This window comes from Somniosus microcephalus, chromosome 2, assembly GCF_052327205.1.
Source record: "Somniosus microcephalus isolate GS21.2 chromosome 2, FLI_Smic_1.0, whole genome shotgun sequence".
NCBI lineage: Eukaryota > Metazoa > Chordata > Chondrichthyes > Squaliformes > Somniosidae > Somniosus > Somniosus microcephalus.
Genome location: NC_140988.1, coordinates 147,083,211 through 147,106,524, shown reverse-complemented (window position 1 = coordinate 147,106,524; position 23,314 = coordinate 147,083,211). Strand labels below are relative to the sequence as shown.

The following is a 23,314-nucleotide window of genomic DNA, read 5'->3' as shown; positions in this document are numbered from 1 at the left end:
AGAAGGAGTCTTCAACAGTCCTATCCTTGCAAATAACCTGCTCACTGATGCTCAGTTTGGGTTCCGCCAGATCACAGGGCTCCAGACCTCATTACAGCCTTGGTACAAACATGGACACCAGCTGAATTCCAGAGGTGAGGTGAGAGTGATTGCCATTGGAATCAAGGCAGTATTCAACCAAGTGTGGCATCACACACTAATCCTTGCAAAACTGAAGTCAATAGAGGTCAAAGGGAAAACCTTCCAGGGGCTGGAGTCACACTTGGCATGAGAGGGTTGCGATCATTGAGCTACAATCATCTCAGCCTCAGGACATCGCTGCAGGAGTTCCTCAGGGTAGCAACCCTGTCAGGTGAATGTAAAAGATCCCTTAACACTATTTTGAAGAACAGCAGGGGAGTTCTCCACCGGAGTCCTGGCCAATATTTATACATCAATCAATACCTAAAAATAGATTATCTGGTCATTATGACATTTTTGTTTGTGGGACCTTGCTGTGCGCAAATAGGCTGCTATGTTTCTCACATTACAACAATGACTACACTTCAAAAGGTACTTCATTGGCTGTAAAACGTTTTGGGACATCCTGAGGTCGTGAAAGGCACTATATAAATATAAGTCTTTCTTTTAAATATCCTCGGCCCAACCACCTTCAGCTGTTTCGTCAGTGTCCTTCTCTCCATCATAAGCTCAGAAGTAGAGCTGCTTGTTAATGATTTTACAGTGTTCAGCTCCATTTGCAATTCCTTAGATAATGAAGCAGTCCGTGCCTGCATGCAGCAAGACCTGGACAACATCCAGGCTTAAGCTGATAAGTGATCAGTAACATTTGTGTCACACAAATGCCAGGCAATGACAAGAGAGACAGTATCCACCTACCCTTGGCATTCAATGGCATTACCGAGTCCTTACCATCAACATCTTGGGTGTCACCTTTGACCAGAAACTCAACTGGAACAACTATATAAATGCTGTAGCTAGTAGAGTTGACCATAGACTGGGTATTCTGTGGCAAGTGACTCACCTTCTGACTCCGCAAAGCCTCTTCACCACCTACAAGGCACAAGTCAGGAGTGTGATGGAATACTCTTCACCTGCCTAGATGGGTACAGCTCCAACAACACTTAAAAAGCTAGACACCATCCAGGAAAAAGCAGTTTGCTTTATCAACACTAAATCAGCACCCGCTCCACCACAGGCATATCGTGATGGCATTGTGTACTATCCACAGGATGTACTACATCAACTCACCAATACAAGTTTAGCATAACAAGGCCATTAAAAAAGCAAATGAAGCACTAGGGTTTATTTCTGGAGGGATAGATTTGAAAAATAGTGAAGTTATGCTAAACTTGTATCAAATTTTGGTTAGACAATATTTGGAGTAGTGCGTACAATTCTGGTCGCCATATTATAAAAAGGATATAGAGACACTGGAGAGGGTGCAGAGAAGATTTACAAGGATGATACCAGAAACGCGAGGGTATACATATCAGGGAAGGATGGTCAGGCTGGGTCTCTTTTCTCTTGAAAAGAGAAGGCTGAGGGGTGATCTAATAGAGGTCTTTAAAATTATGAAAGGTTTTGATAGAGTAGATAGAGAGAGAGTGTTTCCACTTGTGGGGAAGAGCATAACTAAAGACCATCAATATAAGGTAGTCACCGAGAAATCAAATAGGGAATTCAGAAGGAACTTCTTTACCCAGAGAATGGTGAGAATGTGGAACTTGCTACCATAGGGAGTGGTTGAAGCGAATGGTATAGACGCATTTAAGGGGAGACTAGACAAGTATATGAGGGAGAAGGGAATAGAGGCTTATGCTGATAGATTTAGGTGAGGAAAGACGGGAGGAGGTGCGAGTGGAGCATAAACGCCAGCATGGACTGGTTGGGCCGAATAACCTGTTTCTGTGCCGAATATCCTATGTAATCCTAAGCATTAATAAGGGTTTCAGCAGCAGATGAGCTGAAGCAGACCCCATTAAAATCAAAAACCACTATCATCCACTAAACAGCTAGGGACAGCTACAAATTGGCAATGAGCAAGCAACACAAAGCCACCCATTCAAATTACAGAACTATTTTTGAAACCCATTGATCTTAGAACTAGCAGTTACCACACGGTGAACCAATCAAATCATTCAAACAATGTTAAAAAATGCTTTGAGCCATTATTTTCCTTCCTCACTAATGTCAGCCAAATAGCCCGCCTATGCTCGGACTGGGTTCACATGTGAAGAATTGCCAGTTGGTGAGGAGCCAGAAGGGACAAGAGCAATGGAATCATACCCCAGTGTATGTCAGAGACACAATCCTTCAGGACAGGAGGCTAAAACATTTTTTTTTTTTTTTAAACCTCAATAAACAAAGGAAAAAGTGGGATAAAGGGATATGGAAACAGGGCAGGCACATGGGATTGGGAACATTGCTCATGTGGAGGAAAAACACCAACACGGATTGGTTGGGCTGAACGGTCTGTTTCTGCATTGTAGTCTCTCTGTAAGAGGGATATTCATTGTGGTCCACACATCTGCTTGAACTACAAGGGTCCTTCCTCCAACCATGCAACAACTGAAGACTGCAAGGTGAAAAGGAAATTCAGCATGTGAAAAGATGTGAGAAGACTGCAGCATGGAGCCTATTTTTATAATATAGTCCATGTAGCAAATCAAAGTGAGGATGCTGCCTCTTTCAAGTGTATCTCAAGAAAATGATAAACATGTTGTGGAAAGGCAGATATATTCTTGTAGTTCTTTTTTGAACTCTACCATCAACAATTTATAGTGAAACCACAATGAAAGGCTACTTTTCATTCATTAAAGAACACCATTACAAGAAAGGTTGCTGGTTGCTATAATTTTAACCAATGTTATAAAAGAACTGAATGAATTGGAAAAGGCTGTTCACGGAATATACTTATTTATTTACCTCACACTTTTGATTAAAAGCTGTGGTTGGGGTGGGGTTCTGGTTGGCGAGGGTATCACCAATTATTGCATTAATCCACCCATGACACTGACATTCTTGACTGCCTTTCTTGTATAAATTATACAATGAATTTTCCTACTTAAGGACAAAGGTGTATTTTGGCGCTTCCATGTTTGCTCAAACAGTTACAGCTTCTGGAACGCCTGTGAACTAAGTTCACACATCCTTCTAATAACTATAAAAGCATTGAAACAAACATACTGTTCCACAAAAAGCAAGATAAACAAAGTAAGTAAAGACATTTCAAGCAAGATATTGCACAAGTAAACATTCACAAGTTTTTGGGATCACATAGACTTCTTTATCAAATAAGTACTCATCAGCTGCCTAGGCCCAAGCTCTGGAATTCCTTCCTTAAATCTCTCCACCTCTCTACCTCTCTCTCCTCCTTTAAGAAGCTCCTTAAAACCTACCTCTTTGACCTCTCATCTACATGCTGCCACTTGGCAACATTATCCGAAAGCACGTCAGGTTCCACTTGTATGCTGATGATACCCAGCTCTACCTCAGCACCAGTTCTGTCGACCCCTCCACTGCCTCTGATTTGTCACATTGCTTGTCCGATATTCAGTATTAGATGATCAAAAATGTTCTCTAATTAAATATTGGGAACACCAAAGCCATTGTCTTCGGTCCCCGCCACAAACTCCATTCCCTAGCCATTGATTCCATCCCTCTCCCTGGCTACTGTCAGAGTCTGAACTAGACCATTCGTAACCCTGCGCCCTATTTGACCCTGAGCTGAGCTTCCGACCCCATATCCTCTTCATCACCAAGGCTGCCTACTTCCACCGCTGCAACATCGCCCGTCACCGCCCCTCTATCAGCTCATCTGCTGCTGAAACCCTCATCCATGCCTTTGTTACCTCTAGATTCGACTATTCCAATGCACTCCTGGCCGTACTTTCCGTATACTTGAGCTCCTCCAAAACTCTGCTGCTCACATCCTAACTCGCACCAAGTCCCATTTACCCATCACCCCTGCGCTTGCTGATTTACATTGGCTCCTGGTCCGGCAACGACTTGATTTTAAAAATCCCTTCAAATCCTCCATGGCCTCGCCCCCTCCCCCTTTCTAATCTTCTCCAGTCCTACAACCCTCCAAGATCTCTCCATTCCTCCAATTCTGGCTTCTTATACCTCCCCAGTTTTAATCACACCACCATAGATGGCTGTGCCTTCAGCTGCCGAGGCCATAAGCTTTGGAATTCCCTCCCTAAACCTCTCTATCTCTCTTTCCTCCTTAAAACCTACCTCTTTGATCAAGCTTTAGTCACCTGTCCTAATATCTCCTTATGTGGCTTGGTGTCAAATTTTTGCTTTTACTATGTTAAAAGTGTTATATAAATGCAAGTTGCTGTTGTTGTTGTTGTTGATAAAGGGACCAAAAGCTGGTGTATTTAACTCACGTTTTTCTTGCAAGATGTATCATGGTATATTTGTAGCATTTAGATACCATTTCAACAAATGCTTTGGGATTGTTGCCGGTGTTTAAATCTAACAACTTTATTATGGGGATAAAAGAAAACTCAAGTGCTAGAGATAACTGTCACTGTGAGGTAAGTTATTTAAGCATTAGTAACTGATATGTTGGTAACTAATAGAGTCATAGAGTTATACAGCACAGAAAGAGGCCCTTCGGCCCATCGTGTCCGCGTCGGCCATCAAGCCCTGTCTATTCTAATCCCATTTTCCAGCACTTGCTCTGTAGCCTTGTATGCTATGGCATTTCAAGTGCTCATCTAAATGCTTCTTGAATGTTGTGAGGGTTCCTGCCTCTACCACCCTTTCAGGCAGTGAGTTCCAGATTCCAACCACCCTCTGGGTGAAAATGTTTTTCCTCAAATCCCCTCTAAACCTCCTGCCCCTTACCTTGAAACTATACCCCCTGGTTATTGACCCCTCTACTAAGGGGAAAAGTTCCTTTCTATCTACCCTATCCATGCCCCTCATAATTTTGTACACCTCAATCAGGTCCCCCCTCAGCTTTCTCTGCTCTAAGAAAAACAAACCCAGCCTGTCCAGTCTCTCTTCATAACTGAAGTGCTCCAGCCCAGGTAACATCCTGCTGAATCTCCTCTGCACCCTCTCCAATGCAATCACATCCTTCCTATAGTGTGGCGACCAGAACTGCACACAGTATTCCAGCTGTGGCCTAACTAGCGTTTTGTACAACTCCATCATTAGCTCCCTGCTCTTATATTCTATGCCTCAGCTAATGAAGGCAAGTATCCCATATACCTTTTTAACCACCTTATCTACCTGTCCTGCTGCCTTCAGGGATCCATGTACATGCACACCAAGGTCCCTCTGATCCTCTGTCCTTCCTAGGGTCCTACCATTCATTGTGTATTCCCTTGCCTTGTTAGTCCTCTCAAAATGCATCACCTCACGCTTTTCAGGGTTAAATTCCATTTGCCACTGTTCTGTCCATCTGACCAACCCGTCTATATCATCCTGTAGCCTGAGGCTTCCCTCGCTATTTACCACTCCACCAATTTTCGTGTCATCTGCGAACATACTGATCATACCTCCTACACTCATATCTAAATCATTAATGTATACTACAAACAGCAAAGGACCCAGCACCGATCCCTGTGGTACACGACTGGACACAGGCTTCCAGTCACAAAAACAACCTTCGACCATCACCCTCTGCCTTCTGCCACTAAGCCAATTTTGGATCCAATGTGCCATATTGCCCTGGATCCCATGGGCTCTTACCTTCTTGACCAGTCTCCCATGCGAGACTTTGTCAAAAGCCTTACTGAAGTCCATGTAGACTACATCAACTGCACTACCCTCATCCACACACCTAGTCACCCCCTCGAAAAATTCAATCAAATTGGTTAGACATGATCTCCCCCTGACAAAGCCATGCCGACTATCCTTGATTAATCCTTGCCTCTCCAAGTGGAGACTAATTCTGTCCCTCAGAATTTTTTCCAATAATTTCCCTACCACTGATGTTAGGTTCGCTGGCCTGTAATTCCCTGGTTTATCCCTACTACCCTTCTTGAATAATGGTACTACGTTAGCTGTCCTCCAGTTCTCTGGCACCTCCCCTGTGGCCACAGAGGTTCTGAAAATTTGTGTCAGAGCCCCTGCAATCTCCTCCCTTGCCTCACACAGCAGCCTGGGATACATCTTGTCTGGGCCTGGGGATTTATCCACTTTTAAGCCCGCTAATACCGCTAGTACCTCCTCCCTCTCAATACTAATTTGTTCAAGTATATCACAATCACCCTGCCTGATTTCTATGCCTACATCATCCTTCTCTATAGTGAACACAGATACAAAATATTCATTTAAAACTTCACCTACATTTTCTGGCTCTACACACAGATTGCCACTTTGGTCCCTAATGGGCCCTACTCTTTCCCTGGTTATCCTCTTGCCCTTAATATACTTATAAAACACCATGGGATTTTCCTTTATTTTGCCCGCCAGTGTTTTTTCATGCCCCTTCTTCGCTCTCCTAATTTCTTTTTTATGTACCCCATTGCACTTTCTATACTCCTCTAGGACTTCCACTGTTTTTAGTCCTTTGTATCTGCCAAAAGCCTCCCTTTTTTTCCTAATCCATTCTTGCATATCCCTTGACATCCAGGGTTCCCTGGGCTTGTTGGTCCCACCCTTGACCTTTACAGGAACATGTTGGCGTTGTACTCTCTAGTTCCTTTCTGAAAGACTCCCACTGCTCTGATGTGGATTTTCCTACAAGTAGCTGGTCCCAGTCCACTTTGGCCAGATCCTGCCTTTTCATATTAAAATTGGCCTTCCTCCAATTTAGAACCAAATTTCCAGTCCATCTTTGCCCTTTTCCATGACTACCTTAAATCTCAACGAATTATGGTCACTGTCACCAAAATGCTCTCCTACTGACACTTCTACCACTTGTCCAGCTACATTCTCTAGAATTAGGTCCAGCACTGCCCCCTCTCTTGTAGGATTTTCTACATGCTGGCTCAAAAAGCTCCTGGGTGCACCCTCTAAGAGAATTCCACACCCCCTAAGCCTTTCACACTCTGACTATCCCAGTTAATATTGGGGAAGTTGAAATCCCCTACTATTATTACCCTATTATTTCTACACTTCTCTGCGATTTGCCTACATATCTGTTCCTCTATCTCCCCTTGACTGTTTGGGGGCCTATAGTACACTCCCAGCAAAGTGCTTGTCCCCTTTTGTTTTTATGTTCTACCCATTTGGCCTCATTAGAGGAACCTGCTAAGATATCATCCCTCCTTACAGCAGTAATTGACTCCTTGATTAATATTGCAACACCTCCTCCTCTTTTACACCCCGCTCCGTCTCGCCTGACGATTCTATACCCCGGAATATGGAGCTGCCAGTCCTGCCCCTCCCTCAACCATGTCTCTGTGATAGCAACAATATCATACACCTTCAATTCATCTGCCTTACTCGCAAAACTCCTTGCATTAAAATAAATGCCATCCAGCCTTGCCATACTCCCTTGTGCCATTACATATTTACCCTGCCTTCCAGGCTGACTTGTTTTTTCCTCTATATTTGGCTGTGCATCACCCCCTACTATAGCTCCACTCCGTATCCCATCCCCCTGCCAAGTTAGTTTAAACCCCCCCCCCCCAACAGTACTAGCAAACCTCCCCGCAAGGATGTTGGTCCCATTCCGGTTCAGGTGCAACCCGTCCAACTTGTACAGGTCCCACTTACCCCAGAAGCAGACCTAGTGATCCAGGAAACTAAAGCCCTCCCTCCTGCACCAACTCTTTAGCCACGCATTCATCTGCTCTATCCTCCTATTCCTATACTCACTAGCACGTGGCACTGGGAGTAATCCAGAGATTACTACCTTTGAGGTCCTGGTTTTTAATCTGCTACCTAGCGCCCTAAATTCTTGTTGCAGGAACTCATCCCTCTTTCTACCCATGTCGTTGGTATCAATGTGAATCACGACCTCTGACTGTTCGCCCTCCCCCTTCAGAATGCCCTGCAGCCATTCAGTGACATCCTTGACCCTGGCACCAGGGAGGCAACATACCATCCTGGAGTCACGTCTGTGGCCACAGAAACGTCTATCTGTTCCCCTTATGATAGAATCCCCTATCACTATTGCTCTCCCACTCTTTTTCCTCCCCTCCTGTGCAGCTGAGCCACTCATAGTGCCACGGATTTGGATCTTGCTGCATTCCTCTGAGAAACCATCTCCCCCAGCAGTATCCTAAACGGAAAATCTGCTGGAGAGGGAGATGGACCCAGGAGACTCCTGCACTACCTTCCTAGTTCTTTTACTCTGTCTGGCGGTCACCCATTCCCTGTCTGCCTGTGCACTCTTTACCTGCGGTGTGACCACCTCATGCTATCCACGAAGATCTCAGCTTCGCATATGCTCCACAGTGACTCCAGCCGCAGCTCCAGCTCCGAAATGGGATTTTGAGTCGCTGCAGCTGCAGACTGTAAGGGGGGTGGCGTGCGCCCAGTCAGCTTCGCCTCTGACTGTCCTTTGAGCGGTTCGAATCGCTCCCACACCCCTGGGTTCTGGACACCGGACTTAGGTACAGGCGGCAATACAGAAAATCGAGTAGACAAGTGGTTTGGTGTAAGAAAACCAAAATTTTATTACAAGCAGAATACAACAATCTTATGAAAATTACTGGTATGAAAATTACAAGCATAAACAATTACACTTACATGGGAATGGGGAACACATGGCACATCGAGGAAAAACAATTACATTAACAATCCCCTTATCCTTAATCCCACCCCCTATACCTAACTAGATTAAGCTATGAGAGGCCAGGAATTCATGCTCACCAATCCAAAACCTGTTGCTTTAATTGGGTTGGTTTTGAGGTCTGTTCTTGCTGTCCTTTGGGGTATCCCGTCGCCACGTGATCTCAGGGCGTGGTGCTAGAGCTGTTGGTGCGAAGCACCCTCCTTTTTCCTCAGCTACCGTTGTCGTCGAGTCGCAATGGGTCATCTTCTTCTCCTTCGGGCGGTCGTCGGCGGTAATGTTACGGTTGGGGGTCGGTTGGCAGTTTTTACCGTCTAAAAGATTTTACTACCCATGCTTCGAACGCCAGTTTATTCGTCATGGGCGTTGCTACCCATTCTTTGAACGCCAGCTTATTCATCACAACGGGGTTTTACTGTCCATGCATGCAACGCCAACTTATTCACCAAACGCCAGCTTATAACTAGGCATTTGGTTTTCTCCAATGCGTCTTTCGCTGCCCTTCTTTGCTCTTATCAGTTTACCTTCTTCTTTGTCTCGTCTCGTCTCGTCTGCCCGTTTGTGGCCTGTGTGTCCTGTGTGGTTTTGAACTTGGGTCTTGTTCTCCTCCCGCGCTTGGCCCCGGTGTAATGGGCGTCCTTGGTTGTTGAGCGGTGCGGGGAGCGAGAAGAGAGCCCGCCATGAAGCCAAGGCATGAGAACGAGCAGCAGCAGGCCAAAAGCCAAACGATGAGAGGTCAGAGCAAGAGCGCTAAGAGCGCGATTACCACTGATGGGCCTGCAATTATACCCGTTCTTCAACTCCTTATCTGTGCGCCAAATCAGGTCAGTCCTTTGTTTTACTTTTGGCGGGCTCGTTTAAACTGATTACAGCCATCTATTTTAACGACTTGTGGAGTGGTTGTCTCCGGGCCTAATGGCCCCGATGTCCTGGTTGTTTGTCATGTATGAAACTTAATTGTCCCCATCCTGACTTGATGGCTACTGTGAGCTGTTACCAATTAAATATGCAGAAACCTAATGGCCATGATTTTAGGCCCATTCTAGCTTGATTTGTTATAAGTCAAATGAATGCATATTCTGTGTTTACTTTGGCTGTCTGTCTCCACAGAGTCCTTCTCACAGATTCCTGCATTTTGAGTTTCGTCTCCGGGCCTGCCTGTCTACGGAGCCCTGTTTTAAAAATCCTGTTGGTTTGGTCACGAGGCTGCAGAAGCCATTTTGGGTACCCTGTTTTTAATAACTTGTCCAAAACAGGGTCTCTTGATCCATAATTTCGGGGTGTGCGGGAATTTTGAGAACCCTAGACTTACACTCCCCCCTGTTGCTTTAAGTATCATCCTGATGAGGTGAGCAAAATTTCCGACCCTCGATAGTCAACCTTCCCCTGTAATTACCTATCTAAGATACCCACGACACATGCATTTCCCATTTTGTAAAAATGTAGTGTACATAAGCATACATAGAATAATTACAGTCGTTTACACACATCCAAGCATGGAGGGGGTCTGACACCCCTGCACCACTTGGTACACATCATCTTTATTACAAACAACATGCTGAACATCTTTATTAAAAACAATAAAAGAACATAAAAAAACAACAATCTTTAATCAATAATACAAACAGCAAATTCAAACAGGTGCATCTCCCTCCACCTTAACATAATGTTCCTTCCAGGCCCTTTGGTTTCGGAATTCTCGTATTTGACCCTTTCCCTTGCACTGACTGCATACTAGGTACAATACTATCCCCAACTGGCAAACCACGAGAATGTGGGAAGCCAGTCTGATCCACGAAGGGACCTCTATATTATTGAAAATGTCCCACCAGGGTGGGATCACAATGTCCAATATCTTAGCCCTTATCTCTACTGTTTTCTGCTCCAGAGTGTAAAATGTTTCTGTGAAACTATAACTGCTTTGAGCATTTTGGTAAGGTGTTCTGGGAGAGGGGGAATTTCATTGCCGAAATGCACTACATGCTTTTGCAGGTTGATAAAATTCTCTTTTACAGTGAGGTGAACAGTGGAGGGTTCAGGAATGGGGAAGTGTCCCAATCGGTGGGCGGGATGGCCCCTCCCCTTAAACAAGCCACAGCGCCTGCCCGTGCAGTCTGTGAACTTGTTCCCGCTGCAGGCTGAGGATTTCTATCCTCAGACCCTACTCCACCAGGCTGTTTTCTCTTTTCAGGTTTAAACACTTTACACTCATTAATATGGAACCATTTGGTACGCCGAGGCAGCTTAACGGCGTATACCATGGGGCTGGCTTTGTCTACAATGCTGTAGGGCCCCATGTATAATGGTTCCAGACTCCCTACTCGGGCATAGTTCCTCACCATGACCTGATCTCCTACCTCCCACTTGTGGTGTTTTCAGGGTTCTAACAGCAATCGGTTACTCCGATGCTGCTTTCCCATGTTCCCAGCCGCCTGCTCGTGGACCTGTTTAAGGCGCTCGAAGAGGTTTCGGGCGAACCTGTCCTGGTTTACCTCTCTGAGCTGACCTTCTGTGAGCACCGGGGCTAGTACATGGGTGAGGGTCCACATAACCCTGCCAGTCATCAGCTCGTACGGGGAGTACCCCATGCTTTTTGACTGGCTGGCCTGGATCCCCATCAGAACCAACGGTAGGACCTCAGCCCATTTACGGGGCGAGTCTACAGTCTCCTTCCTCAACCTTTCTTTTAGGGTCCTATTCATCCTCTCCACAATCCCTGATGACTGTGGGTTGTGGGCCATGTGCCACTTCCCCTCGATGCCTAGCAACATAAGGGTATTCTGCATCACCTGCCGGTGAAGTGACTCCCTTGGTCGGACTCCACATACTATGGGAGCCTCCACCGCGAGAACACCTCCCGGACCAGGATCCTGGCAGTACCCAGAGCTGTGGCTGTTCCGCAGGGGAAGGCCTCTACCCATTTCGTGAACACATCTACCAGGACGAGGCAGTATTTATAGCCTCCCTGGGCGGTGGGTAGGGGCCCGATGTAGTCAACCTGTATCGACTGCCATGGTCCCTCTACCCTCCTGATGTGTCCCATAGGTACCTTCCTTTTTGGGGGTCAGGGTTATTAGCAGCGCACACAAGACAGCCGGCGCAGAACTCGCGGACATCTTCCCTGAGTCCTGGCCACCATCCCGCCTGTTCCACCCACTGCCAGGTGGTCTCAGGCCCGGGATGCCCCGCTCCTGGACCCTCATGGGCCAGTTGAAGGAATTCCCTCTGGTGTTGCTGCGGCACAACCCACTGCTCCTCCCGGAACAGCATGCCCTCTTTGACGGAGAGGGTTGCTGTGCCGTAAGGATCCTCTACGCTTTTTCCCTCAGTCACTACACTGAGGACTGCTTTGAGGACGGGGTCTTGGGCTTGGACCATCTTAAGGTCCGGGGCTAAAGCTACCCCTGCACTCCCTTGGGTCCCGTCCCTACCTCTGACTTCTGCCATGCGTCTGGACCCATATGGGTCCCAGAAAGTGCCTGCGCGGGCACCCACCTTGGCTAGCATGTCAGCCTGCTGGTTGCATCGGCCGCGGGGTTCTGAGGAGGAATGGGCCTTCACCTTGTGAATGAAAACCTCCCCTTCCTCCCCCATTGCTGCCAGGATTTTCTCCAGCAGGGGTTTTACTGTGAGGGGTCTCCCGCCGGCGGAGGTGTATCCGCGGCAGGACCAGATGGCCAGGGACTCCGTACACGAATTGCACATAAACATGCTGTCCGAGCAAATCGTGTATGGGGTGGGGAAGATTTCGGGGTGTGTAACGACGTACACTACCGTGGACAGTTCAGCCTGCTGGGCGCTCATGGTGCTGGGGAGCTTAATCGCCAGGGCAATGTTTGCCGCTGGGTCATAAACTCCACACCCCGTGAGACGCTCGCCAGCAGATACCGTGCTGGAACCGTCTACATAGATCTCGCGGCCTGTGGGATGTATCCTGGCCCATAAACCTATGTTCACTTCCCAAACCCCTTCTGTGGAACACCGGTGGGCTGTTCCAGGATATACCAGGTTGGCTGCGAGCTTTGGCTCATAGAGACCCTGCACTTTTAAGATCCATCTGTGAGAGGAGCAGGGTCCAGCGGGCAATGCGGGCACTGCTCACTGTTCCATCCTTGATCCTCCCATCCAGAAGCATCTGGGTGGGTGTGTGATCAGTGAGGAGGGTGATGGGAGAGGTGCCTGTGAAGATCAGTGATCTCTTCACAGCCCAATGTGTGGCCAAGAGGTGCCGCTCACAGTTGGAGTAGCTCCTCTCCACATCCGTGAGTATCCTGAAGGAGTAGACCACCGGCCTCAGCCTGCCGTGCCGCTGTTGGAGCAGCACAGCACTCAGGCTATCCCCGCTGGCTGCTACCTCCAGGAAAAACTCTTTCCCCCATCCATGGCCCCTGGAACTGGTGCGGTCTGCAAGTCCTTCTTGAGCCTGACAAATGCTGCCTGGCAACCCTCATCCCAAACCCACTCCACTCCCTTGTGTAGGAGTCGGAGCAGAGGGGCTGCTGTGGCTGCATAATCTTCAATGAAGTCCCTGCAGTACCCGGTTAGCCCTAGAAACGACCTCACACCCGTGACTGTGTTGGGGACCGGTAACTCTGTATCGCTTCTCTCCTAGCCTTATCTATGGCCCTTTCTCCAGCGCGTACGGTCAGGCCTAGGAATTTCACCTCCTGCTGGCCGATCTGCGCTTTCTTGGGGTTTACTTTGAAACCCTTCTGCCTGAGCAGCTCCAGCAGTTCGGCCAGTAGTGGGCCATGCTCCTCTCTCGAATCACTGAAGGGAAGCAGGTCATCCACATATTGTACCAACTGCCTGGGCTGGCTGAAATCCTTTAAACTGTTTGCCATGCACTGATGGAAAATGCTGGGGCTGCTATGAAAGCCCTGAGGCAAGCAGTTCCACGTGTACTGTTGCCCTTTAAATGTAAAGGCAAACTTGTACTGATCCTCCCTCCTTAAAGGGATGGACCAAAACGCGTTGGAAATATCCAGCACCGTGAAAGTGGTCGCGGATGCTGGGATACTTCCTATCAGGTCGGCAGCTGCTGCTACTGTGGGTGCACAGGCTGGGATGTTACTGTTGAGCACTCGATAGTCCACCATGGCCCTCCAGGAATTGTCCGGCTTTCTAACCGGCCACAGTGGAGAGTTTACGTGGGTGGCTATCGGTCTCAGAACCCCCTGCTGTACTAAGGAGGACATGGCTGCTTCCATGTCTGGCTCCGCTTCCCTGGGGAAGTTATACTGTTTCTGTGGTCGGGCCATGGGGTCCCCGTCTACGCTGACCTCAAACCCGTTGACCCTCCCGCAGTCGTGTTTGTGTGTGGCAAATGTGGCTTGGTGGGCTTGCACAAATGCCTAGAACTCCTTTGGGGTGTTCGAGGTTAGAACCCTCTTTGGGCTTTATGGTGCATAGGGTCCCCTTTCCTTCTTTCCCTGGGATTATTACTACCTCACCGTCCTTTCCTGTACCTGCCCCCCATAGGCAATGATTTCTTAAATTGACCAGGATCCCGTGGCCTACAATAAAGTCGGCTCCCAGGACCCCTCTTCCACCCTCCACTTCCCATTTCATCAGGACACAGGTCCACTTAGAGCAGAGCGGTCCAAAACGAATGGCGAGCGGGAAGAAAAACGAGCCGGCCTGTTCTTTGCCTGTGAACCCCGACAGACTGTATGGGACCCCATTAGATAGAGGTGAGGTGGTGGGGTTAGCTGAATGGACCACGGTGCATGATGCCCCCGTGTCCAACAGATAGGTCCCCTTCACCTTTTCCACTTCCATCTCTACGAGGGGTCTTTTCCATTCATCATATCGAAGGGAACACAGGTAAACAGGCTGTGCTGGCTCTAGTCATGGCTGTGGGTTGGATGGGGCTGATGGGGTCAGAGCACCGTTAGCGGCTGCTACTCTGCCGTGGCCAGTCAATAAGGACCTCATGGTGTCCAAGAATGACTCGACCGCTGCGGGAGGGATTCCTGCCTCTGCCTTTTGGGCTGGGGCTGCGGAATTCTTTCCCTTGTTGTCTTTCCAAGGGTTTTTGCACTCCTTCTGCCAATGACCGTCCTTCCCACACCCGTAACAATTCGTCTTTGTGTTGGGGGGGTTATTCCCTTCCTGATGCCACTCCTTCCTACCCGGTCCGGGTTTTACCTCATGCGCCTTCCCCTTGGGTGGGTGTGCATCGGTTCCCCTACCGTTCTTATAGGCTAGGGTCAACTGTCTGATCACCGTAAGTTCGGTGGTCTGAAGATTCTTGGGGTCGAACCAGACATCCACCTCGGCCCGGACCTGTGGCAAGCTGTTTGCCACCAGGCAACAGAACCAGTGGGCCAGTGGATCCCCGTTCAGGAATGCCCGGTTAGGTGCCCCCGGACAGGCACTCCGGTACACCGGCCATAACCTGTCCGCGAAAGCTTGCGGGGTTTCCCCTGCAAGCTGCACCGTCTTCTCCACATGGGAGAAAGGACTTCCCTCATTCATCCCCATGGCCTCCAGAACTTCATCCCTGAGCTCCTCATACCTGCACTGCCCCTTCTTACACTCGTCAGAGAGGGATTGGAGGAGCCTACTCTCCAGGGAGAATAGCAGCATTTTGGCCTGCTCAGCGCCATCGCAGTCGTTGACACTGGCTGCCTGCTCTACTTCCCTGAAGTGGATCGAGGGGTCCCCTTTTTCAGAGAGCTTTGGGATATGGCTCACCATAGCCCTAAGCTGTTGGTTGCTATAGGGTAATACGAACTGGTTTTGGAGGGGTCCCTCATCGTCGCCATTGACGGGTGGGCCGAACCTCCGATGCCGGGCTGGGCACATTGGTCCCGGCTCTGGCCTCTCCGGCGGGGGCTGCTCCACCTTTGCTCCCACCTCTGACTCCACCCCGCCTTGCTGCCAGACCTTGCTGAAACCTGGCGCTATGGGTGGTGGTCGTGAGACCTCCTGTTCCTCAACCGGGTCATCCCTGGGCACTACCAATGATGTTTGAACTGTCCTCCCCTCGTTTCCCATAAAATCCGCCTGTCCTGCCTTCGGGCTTATGAGGCACACCATGCCTTTCGCCTTCCTCAGGGCCAGGCTCAGATTTTCTATCTGTTCCTTGCAGGGGCCATGATCTGCATCTTCAAACCCCTGTTCACTCGCTAGCTTGTAAGCTGCCTTTACTTCTTTTACTTTCTCCTCCTGCTCTCTAACTTGCCTTGCTAGGCGGGCGTTCTTTTCCCGCAATCTTAACTCATTACCCTTGGCTTCGGTGACTTGGCACTGTAGGTATTCCAACTGGGCCTTTTGTTCACCCATTAAATGCAACCTCTCCTGATTCAGGGCCTGCAATGCTACCAGTAACTTCTCCTCTGCTAGAGCCTTATCCTGGATCTCCAGGGCTGACTCCTTTAACTTGGCTGCCTGTGCTGCAACGAGCCTGTCCAAAAGCTGGACCTGCTTTTTGAAACACATCAGCCAGACTGCCTTCTCTAAGGACTTCTTGTGTTCCCTCCCCTCTGTCCACTTAGCTGCTGCATCTACCGGATGCCCAGCCCTTAACAGAGTGGTGATCCACTTCTTTGTGATATTCACCTTGCTAAACACATAATCAGAAATCCTTTCCTCCATCATGGTTTGCTCATCCGAGCCACTGTCTACTGTATCGCACCCCTGTTGCTAGAGTCCTGCTGCGGTCGCCATTTCTGTAAGGGGGTGGCATGTGCCCAGTCAGCTTCGCCTCTGACTGTCCTTTGAGCGGTTTGAATCGCTCCCACACCCCTGGGTTCTAGACACCGGACTTAGATACAGGCGGCGATACAGAAAATCGAGTAGACAAGTGGTTTGATGTAAGAAAACCAAAATGTTATTACAAGCAGAATACAACAATTTTATGAAAATTACTGGTATGAAAATTACAGGCATAAACAATTACACTTATATGGGAATGGGGAACACACGGCACATCGAGGGAAAACAATTACATTAACAATCCCCTTATCCTTAATCCCACCCCCTATACCTAACTAGATTAAGCTATGAGGGGCCAGGAATTCATGCTCACCAATCCAAAACCTGTTGCTTTAATTGGGTTGGTTTTGAGGTCCGCTCTTGCTGTCCTTTGGGGTATCCCGTTGCCATGTGGTCTCAGGGCGCGGTGCTGGAGCTGTTGATGCGAAGCACCCTCCTTTTTCCTCAGCTACCAGCATCGTCGAGTCGCGATGGGTTTTCTTCTTCTTCTCCCTCGGGCGGTCGTCGGTGGTAATGTTACGGTTGGGGGTCAGTTGGCGGTTTTTACCGTCTAACAGATTTTACTACCCATGCTTCGAACGCCAGTTTATTCATCATGGGCGCTGCTACCCATTCTTTGAACGCCAGCTTATTCGTCACAATGGGGTTTTACTGTCCATGCATACAACGCCAACTTATTCACCAAATGCCAGCTTATAACTAGGCGTTTGGTTTTCCCCAATGCGTCTTTCACTGCCCTTCTCTGCTCTTATCAGTTTACCTTCTTCTTCGTCTCGTCTCGTCTCGTCTCGTCTGCCCGTTTGTGGCCTGTGTGTCCTGTGTGGTTTTGAACTCGGGTCTCGTTCTCCTCCCGCATTTGGCCCCGGTGTAATGGGCGTCCTTGGTTGTTGAGCGGTGCAGGAAGCGAGCAGAGAGCCCGCCACGAGGCCAGGGCACGAGAACAAGTGGCAGCAGGCCAAAAGCCAAACAATGAGAGGCCAGAGCAAGAGCGCTAAGAGCGCGATTACCACTGATGGACCTGCAATTATACCCATTCTTCAACTCCTTATCTGCGCGCCAAATCAGGTCAGTCTTTTGGCGGGTTCGTTTAAACTGATTACAGCCATCTATTTTAACAACTTGTGGAGTGGTTGTCTCTGGGTCTAATGGCCCCAATGTCCTGGTTGTTTGTCATGGATGAAACTTAATTGTCCCCATCCTGACTTGATGGCTACTGTGAGCTGTTACCGATTAAATATGCAGGAACCTAATGGCCATGATTTTAGGCCCATTCTAGCTTGATTTGTTACAAGTCAAATGAATGCATATTCTCTGTTTACTTTGGCTGTCTGTCTCCACAGAGTCCTTCTCACAGATTCCTGCATTTTAAGTTTCGTCTCCGGGCCTGCCTGTCTGCAGAGCCCTGTTTTAAAAATCCTGTCGTTTTGGTCACGAGGCTGCAGAAGCCATTTTGGGTACCCTGTTTTTAATAACTTGTCCAAAACAGGGTCCCTTGATCCATAATTTCGGGTAGTGCGGGAATTTTGAGAACCCTAGACTCACAAGACACTTCCTGTACATGCATTCGCCCTGGACATCGAAAGGGTCCCTGATTTCCCACATAGCACAGGAGGAGCACGCCACACTGCCGAGCTGCTTTGTCATGTCCTACCTTTAATTTACTCCCTTTACTTCCTTTAAATTAAAGAATATTAAATACACTAGGGACCTTACTTCCCTTTAAGCACTACTTATTCTAAACTAGAGACCTTTCCTTTACTTTAACGACTGGACTGTAGAAATACTCACCAGGTCCTACTTACCAATCAGCTCCTTCCCTGGTTGTGATGTCACTTTAGTGGTTTCGCAGCTGTTGTTGTTTGACTGCTCCCGCTCTCGGACTCTTTGCTTGATGTACAGTAAGAACCAATTGCTACAGGGTGAAAAGTTGGGAAAAGCAAAGGCGAAGCAAGGGAGCTCCTCCTTCCACTCCTCACTTAACTCCCTGACTCACCCAACTCACAGCACTCTGTTTAAACCGCACTAAAGAGCAGCATATCCTCTGCTTCATTTTTCATGGTATTTTATCAGTTTGTGGGTGTTCCCTGATGGTCAGATTTGTATTACTATCATTAAGTCACTGTCAGGAAATCCTGTAGCACCACCAACCAAAACGATTGGTGCATGAAACCACAAATGAGGAAAGATTGAGAAGTTACTATTTATGCGGGACATTATAATTTGTAGATGATGAACATGAGCAAAAGATGAAACTAAAAATGCCACCAACAGTGTCACTGAACCAGGGTTATAATCTGTAAGTGTACCTTAGATCTGTTGACCGTGGCAATAGTTTCTTCTTTCCACCAAAGTATCCTTCAAAGTTTTCTGTCTTGAGTCTATGTGAGTAATCAATATACCCAGAAATCTCTTGGCCATGAGAATTGTAGTCTCGGATGAAAATTATAGACTGAAAAATTAGAAAATAGATATCTTTGTATTAAAATGTTGAATAAAACTGAACAGTTTTAATAAACTATTAAATATACTTCATTTAAAAAAGCTGTAAGAATTTCAGCATGTTATTTAATTGGTGGCCTAGGTCTTGCTTACAATCATTTCTGAAACAGACATAGAACACAAAAACAGTGTACAGGAAACTTTCATTTAACCGGAGGTTAAATGTCCGGAAAGCTCTATCCACCGGCAAAATTCAGGAGTCGGTTCAGATAAGTTTTTTTACTTCTCGTTGCTTTTTTTCTCCAGTCGTGGTTCTGCAAGGTCTCGCTGAAGCTGTTGCTTAGCTACAGAGACGCTTGCAAGCTACGCCGACTGTTTTGAAGCTGTTACTAAGCAACAGGGTTTGTTGCTTCACACAGAGCTCAGAAGCTCCGTATGTTTTAACATTAGCGCTGGTTTCTCCGGCAGTTTTGATGGAACGGCAACAGCTCGGTCCCGTCAGTGCCGGATACCAGAAAGTTTCCTGTATTATTAAAATAATCGTTGATATCTTCAATTTCTTCCTAAAATGAATATTTTACAATTGCATGTATATAATGTAGTTAAAAATTGAGTTGACATTTGTAAGGATGGATGTCTTCTTTCTCACTTAACATTATGGTAGTTCAATATATCATTAAAAAAATCCTGAGATATTAGAAATAAAGTATTTGCTTGCCTTCAAGTTTCTTACCATAGCATCTTAATAAGCATGTTTTTATGCCAACTCAGTAATACATCACTCTTTCCCAGTTTTTACAAAGGTTTGCGGAGCAGTGACACAATTCTCATGGATATTTGAAAGATTCCCATGATTGATTAGGTTACTATACTGAACCAATAGTGATTCTGGTTTATCTACTTCACTTACGGCTGCTATTAATATTGCTCCCAAAGAGGCTGCTGACAGATAGGGGAGGTCGAGATGGGAGGGGTACCTCTATTATACAGTGAACATAAGGTCCATGTCAAACATCTGAAACTAGAGTATGATGTACAATACATTTTAAGACCTTTCACCATTCACCTCACTGATTAATCTGTTCCATTCATAACAAATAGAACATGGAGAACATTGATAGCATCTGTGGAGTGAAACAAATAGGGCAGGAGATTTGGAACTCACACTCCCAAGTAAAGAGATGATTATAGACACAGAAGAAAACCATAATAAAAATAGTGAAATATTTACCATAATCCCTTTTTCTATATTTCACTGAAGCATTCAGTCCTTCTTTATAACCATTAACTCATTTAATATTTATTATTATTTCATACAGTAGTATATTGGAGCAATAGATGTTTATTATTGCAGTTAGAATCCTAAAGGGTTTAAAATCTTATAGCTCAACCATCTCAAAAAGATTACTGTAAAGCTTTATTAGTACTTTGTTGACTAAAATCAAAGATGGGATTCACTGACCAGAATCCACTAGTTCCTGGCAATGAAATTTGGACTGAAGAAAGGCTCCAAATTTTTAAACATGAAAGACCAGAACAAAATTATTAATATACTCTAAAACTAAGTCATTACTTGTCCATAGCAAAAAATAAATAATAAACAAACTGTTTCCCTAAAATAAATGTAAAACAGGCTCATCCTGAAACATCTATTACTGGGAATGATAAATGATCCAGTGGCAGATATTTTGGATTAAGGATCTTAAGCTAATTAAGCTATTTTCTCTCTCACCGTATGCTTTTATTAACTTTATCCTCTATTCTTTGACAAACCTACTGGAGCTTAACAATTTGTCGCATGACAACAGAAAAAGATCAGGCAAACCTATAATAAAGGATTATACATATGCTTTCAATGGGATTTCCCCTGATGGTCCCATTGATGAATCCCTTATCCAGTACAAAACTGACCCATACAGACCTGGAATTTCCCAGGTGTGATCCCTGATCTGGTTTGTGCTCAGTTAGCTGAAATAAGTTGGCATGGTGACAGGGACATTCTAATTAATTTAGGACCTTGAGCTACAGATGGGAAACAAATAGCTAGGATACCTGTTCCTGAACATTATCTTGTGTGATTGTTGGATGAGGACTTAAATGTAATGTCTCTCGTGGGTGAGTAGCCTCCTGGCACTCACTGGGCATAACTTTCTAAATGCGTGCTGATAGCGGGTAAGGCTCCCTGCTGCCAGCATGCACTTAAAAAATTTAGGCCAATGCTTGAACTTGGAAATGAAGAATGGCCACTTGGGCAAGGTTAAAACAAAGTGTGCACTTATTGACAGAAATCCCCCAATATCTTAATATCTAAAGTTTGGGAATCATTTTAATGTTTTGGATTTTTGTTCTTTGAAATTGGTAGTAATTTCAAACGAAAGAGATTTGTTTTTAATCTAGTTGTGTTGAAGCAACTGTCAACAGCAGATAATTTATCTTGTATATCAAAAGCTAGAAAAGGAAGAACAAAGCCTACTTCAGACCAACTGAATCTTTTCTCAGGTCCTGTTGCTTCTAAATAAAGTGTATAATCAGATTTTTAGTAAAAGCAATATTCTGACCTCTTTTGCTTTAGATAGATAGAGACAGATAGAGATCATTGAACTCTTGTGAAAGTGAATGCTGAATACATCTCTGTATCTGCCAAACAGATCATATCAAGTACAGCATTGGCCGCTGTCCCAACAAGATACTATACCCACACTTTTGCCATTCCGCACAAATACAGGAATGAATTAGTCAGGTGGAAAAAGAGTAATAGTTGGAAATGGCAAGTGTACAGATCATTTTTCTTGATATGGTATCAGCCACCCATGAAAGACAACTCAACAAAGCAAAACTCATACATTGGGAAGCAAAACAAGAAGTTAGAGACCAAAACAAATGATCAAATAAAATGGAGGCAGAGCAAACTCTCCCAATCTACAAAACATGTTTCTAAGTGCTTTAAATAATCAATTTATTAAACTGGACCTCACTGAGGACAGAAAAGTATTTAAATTATTTGAGTTATGCACTTCAATCCCACTTTTATGTCCTGTAATTAATTTAGTTTTTGACAGATGAAGCTTCATTATCTAAATTTCCAATTATCTGAACCAACATTATGGGCTGCGATTTTGTTGGCACTCAGAGTGCGGGTTTGGAGGCGGGTCCGCTGTCAAAATCAAAATGATTGACAGCGGGTTGGAAACCCGCTCCGAACCCGCCTCCATGTAAATTTCCAAAGTGTTGGGTCTGCGATTTCAGAACAGCCCCGACGCCAAGCAGCGGGGGAAGCATTTAAGATAGTTAAATGCTTGTTAACTACTATTTTGCCAGCCTATTTCTATTTTCCCATTTTTTAAATGGGGTTCACGCCGTTTGGAGATCACATCAGGTAAGTAGGTCAGGTTCTCTATGTCTCCCCATTGCTGTGAATAGGTGACAGCTGCAAAAGTGGTATGAAAGTTACCATTTCACAGCTGGTCACTTTCCAATGTCAGAAGCTTGAGCCTTCAGGACTTGGAAGACACTTTTGAGCTTTATGCAGTTTGGAAGTGTTTGGAGTAAACCCTCTATCCACTGTCATCTCCTTGGAGCAAGCTCTCTCACCATTAATGGATCGCTTCTGTCAACTCAACTTCACCTGCCATCTATTCCAGCAACATCGGTGCCCTTGAAAAAAATCTCACCTTGGTCCTCTGAATCTCTCCACGATCAGCCCCAACACCAACATCATCAGGCACACCAACATCACCAACACCAACCTTCTCCACAATCACCTGATGCTGCACAGGACACAGGGCATCAGCATCTGACAACATTGCTGCCCGGGAGGCCAGCAAAGGCATCACCATGGCCAGATATACTTCACTTGACGCTGTACACCCTGGCTGCCACATGATGCGCCAGGTTAACACCACCCCACACCAGCACCATAAAGCATTCCTACAATGTCCAAGCCATTCCTTTCACACTCATCACAATTGTGGGGGTGGGGGGGGGGAAGTTATGTCTCAACATTCACTAGAACTCACTAAGGCACTTCCAAAGGTAAGCACAGATCTGTCCAATAAGGTAAAGTGTTGAAAATATAGATTTCAATGTTTGACAACACATTAACAGAAACTTCATATGAACATTGGCTAAACCACCCAGGTGCCTACCCTTGTGTGTTGTTAGTTGGTATGCTTGCAGTAGGTTGAAGGTGAGTGTGAGGGGTGGCTAGTGAGATGGGGATGTGATAATGTAGATAGAAAGGGATGGGTGGAGGTGCAAGATAAGTTGGTGTGAGTAAAGATGTTCAGTAGGGTAGGGAAGGCAGAGTGATGTGAAAGTGATGAGTGGCATAGCAGGATGAGGTTGCGTGTGGCTTGGCAGTAACATTTCATGATCTGCCCAGATCATTGAAAGGCTTGTGCCACAGCAGCCTGGTCCTCCTGACGACATCCCTGCTTCTGCCCTCCT

The 23,314-nt window shown here is 46.4% G+C and overlaps 1 protein-coding gene across 1 annotated transcript in view; it reads right to left on the bottom strand.

Moving 5' to 3' along the window:
- The window catches only part of cfap299 (cilia and flagella associated protein 299), a 1,221,566-nt gene that overhangs the window by 167,460 nt on the left and 1,030,792 nt on the right, over positions 1-23,314 (bottom strand). The window contains exon 4 of the mRNA XM_086004005.1: positions 18,736-18,878. Within this exon, the coding sequence (XP_085860131.1) occupies positions 18,736-18,878 (143 nt within the window). The remainder of the gene's footprint in view (positions 1-18,735; positions 18,879-23,314) is intronic.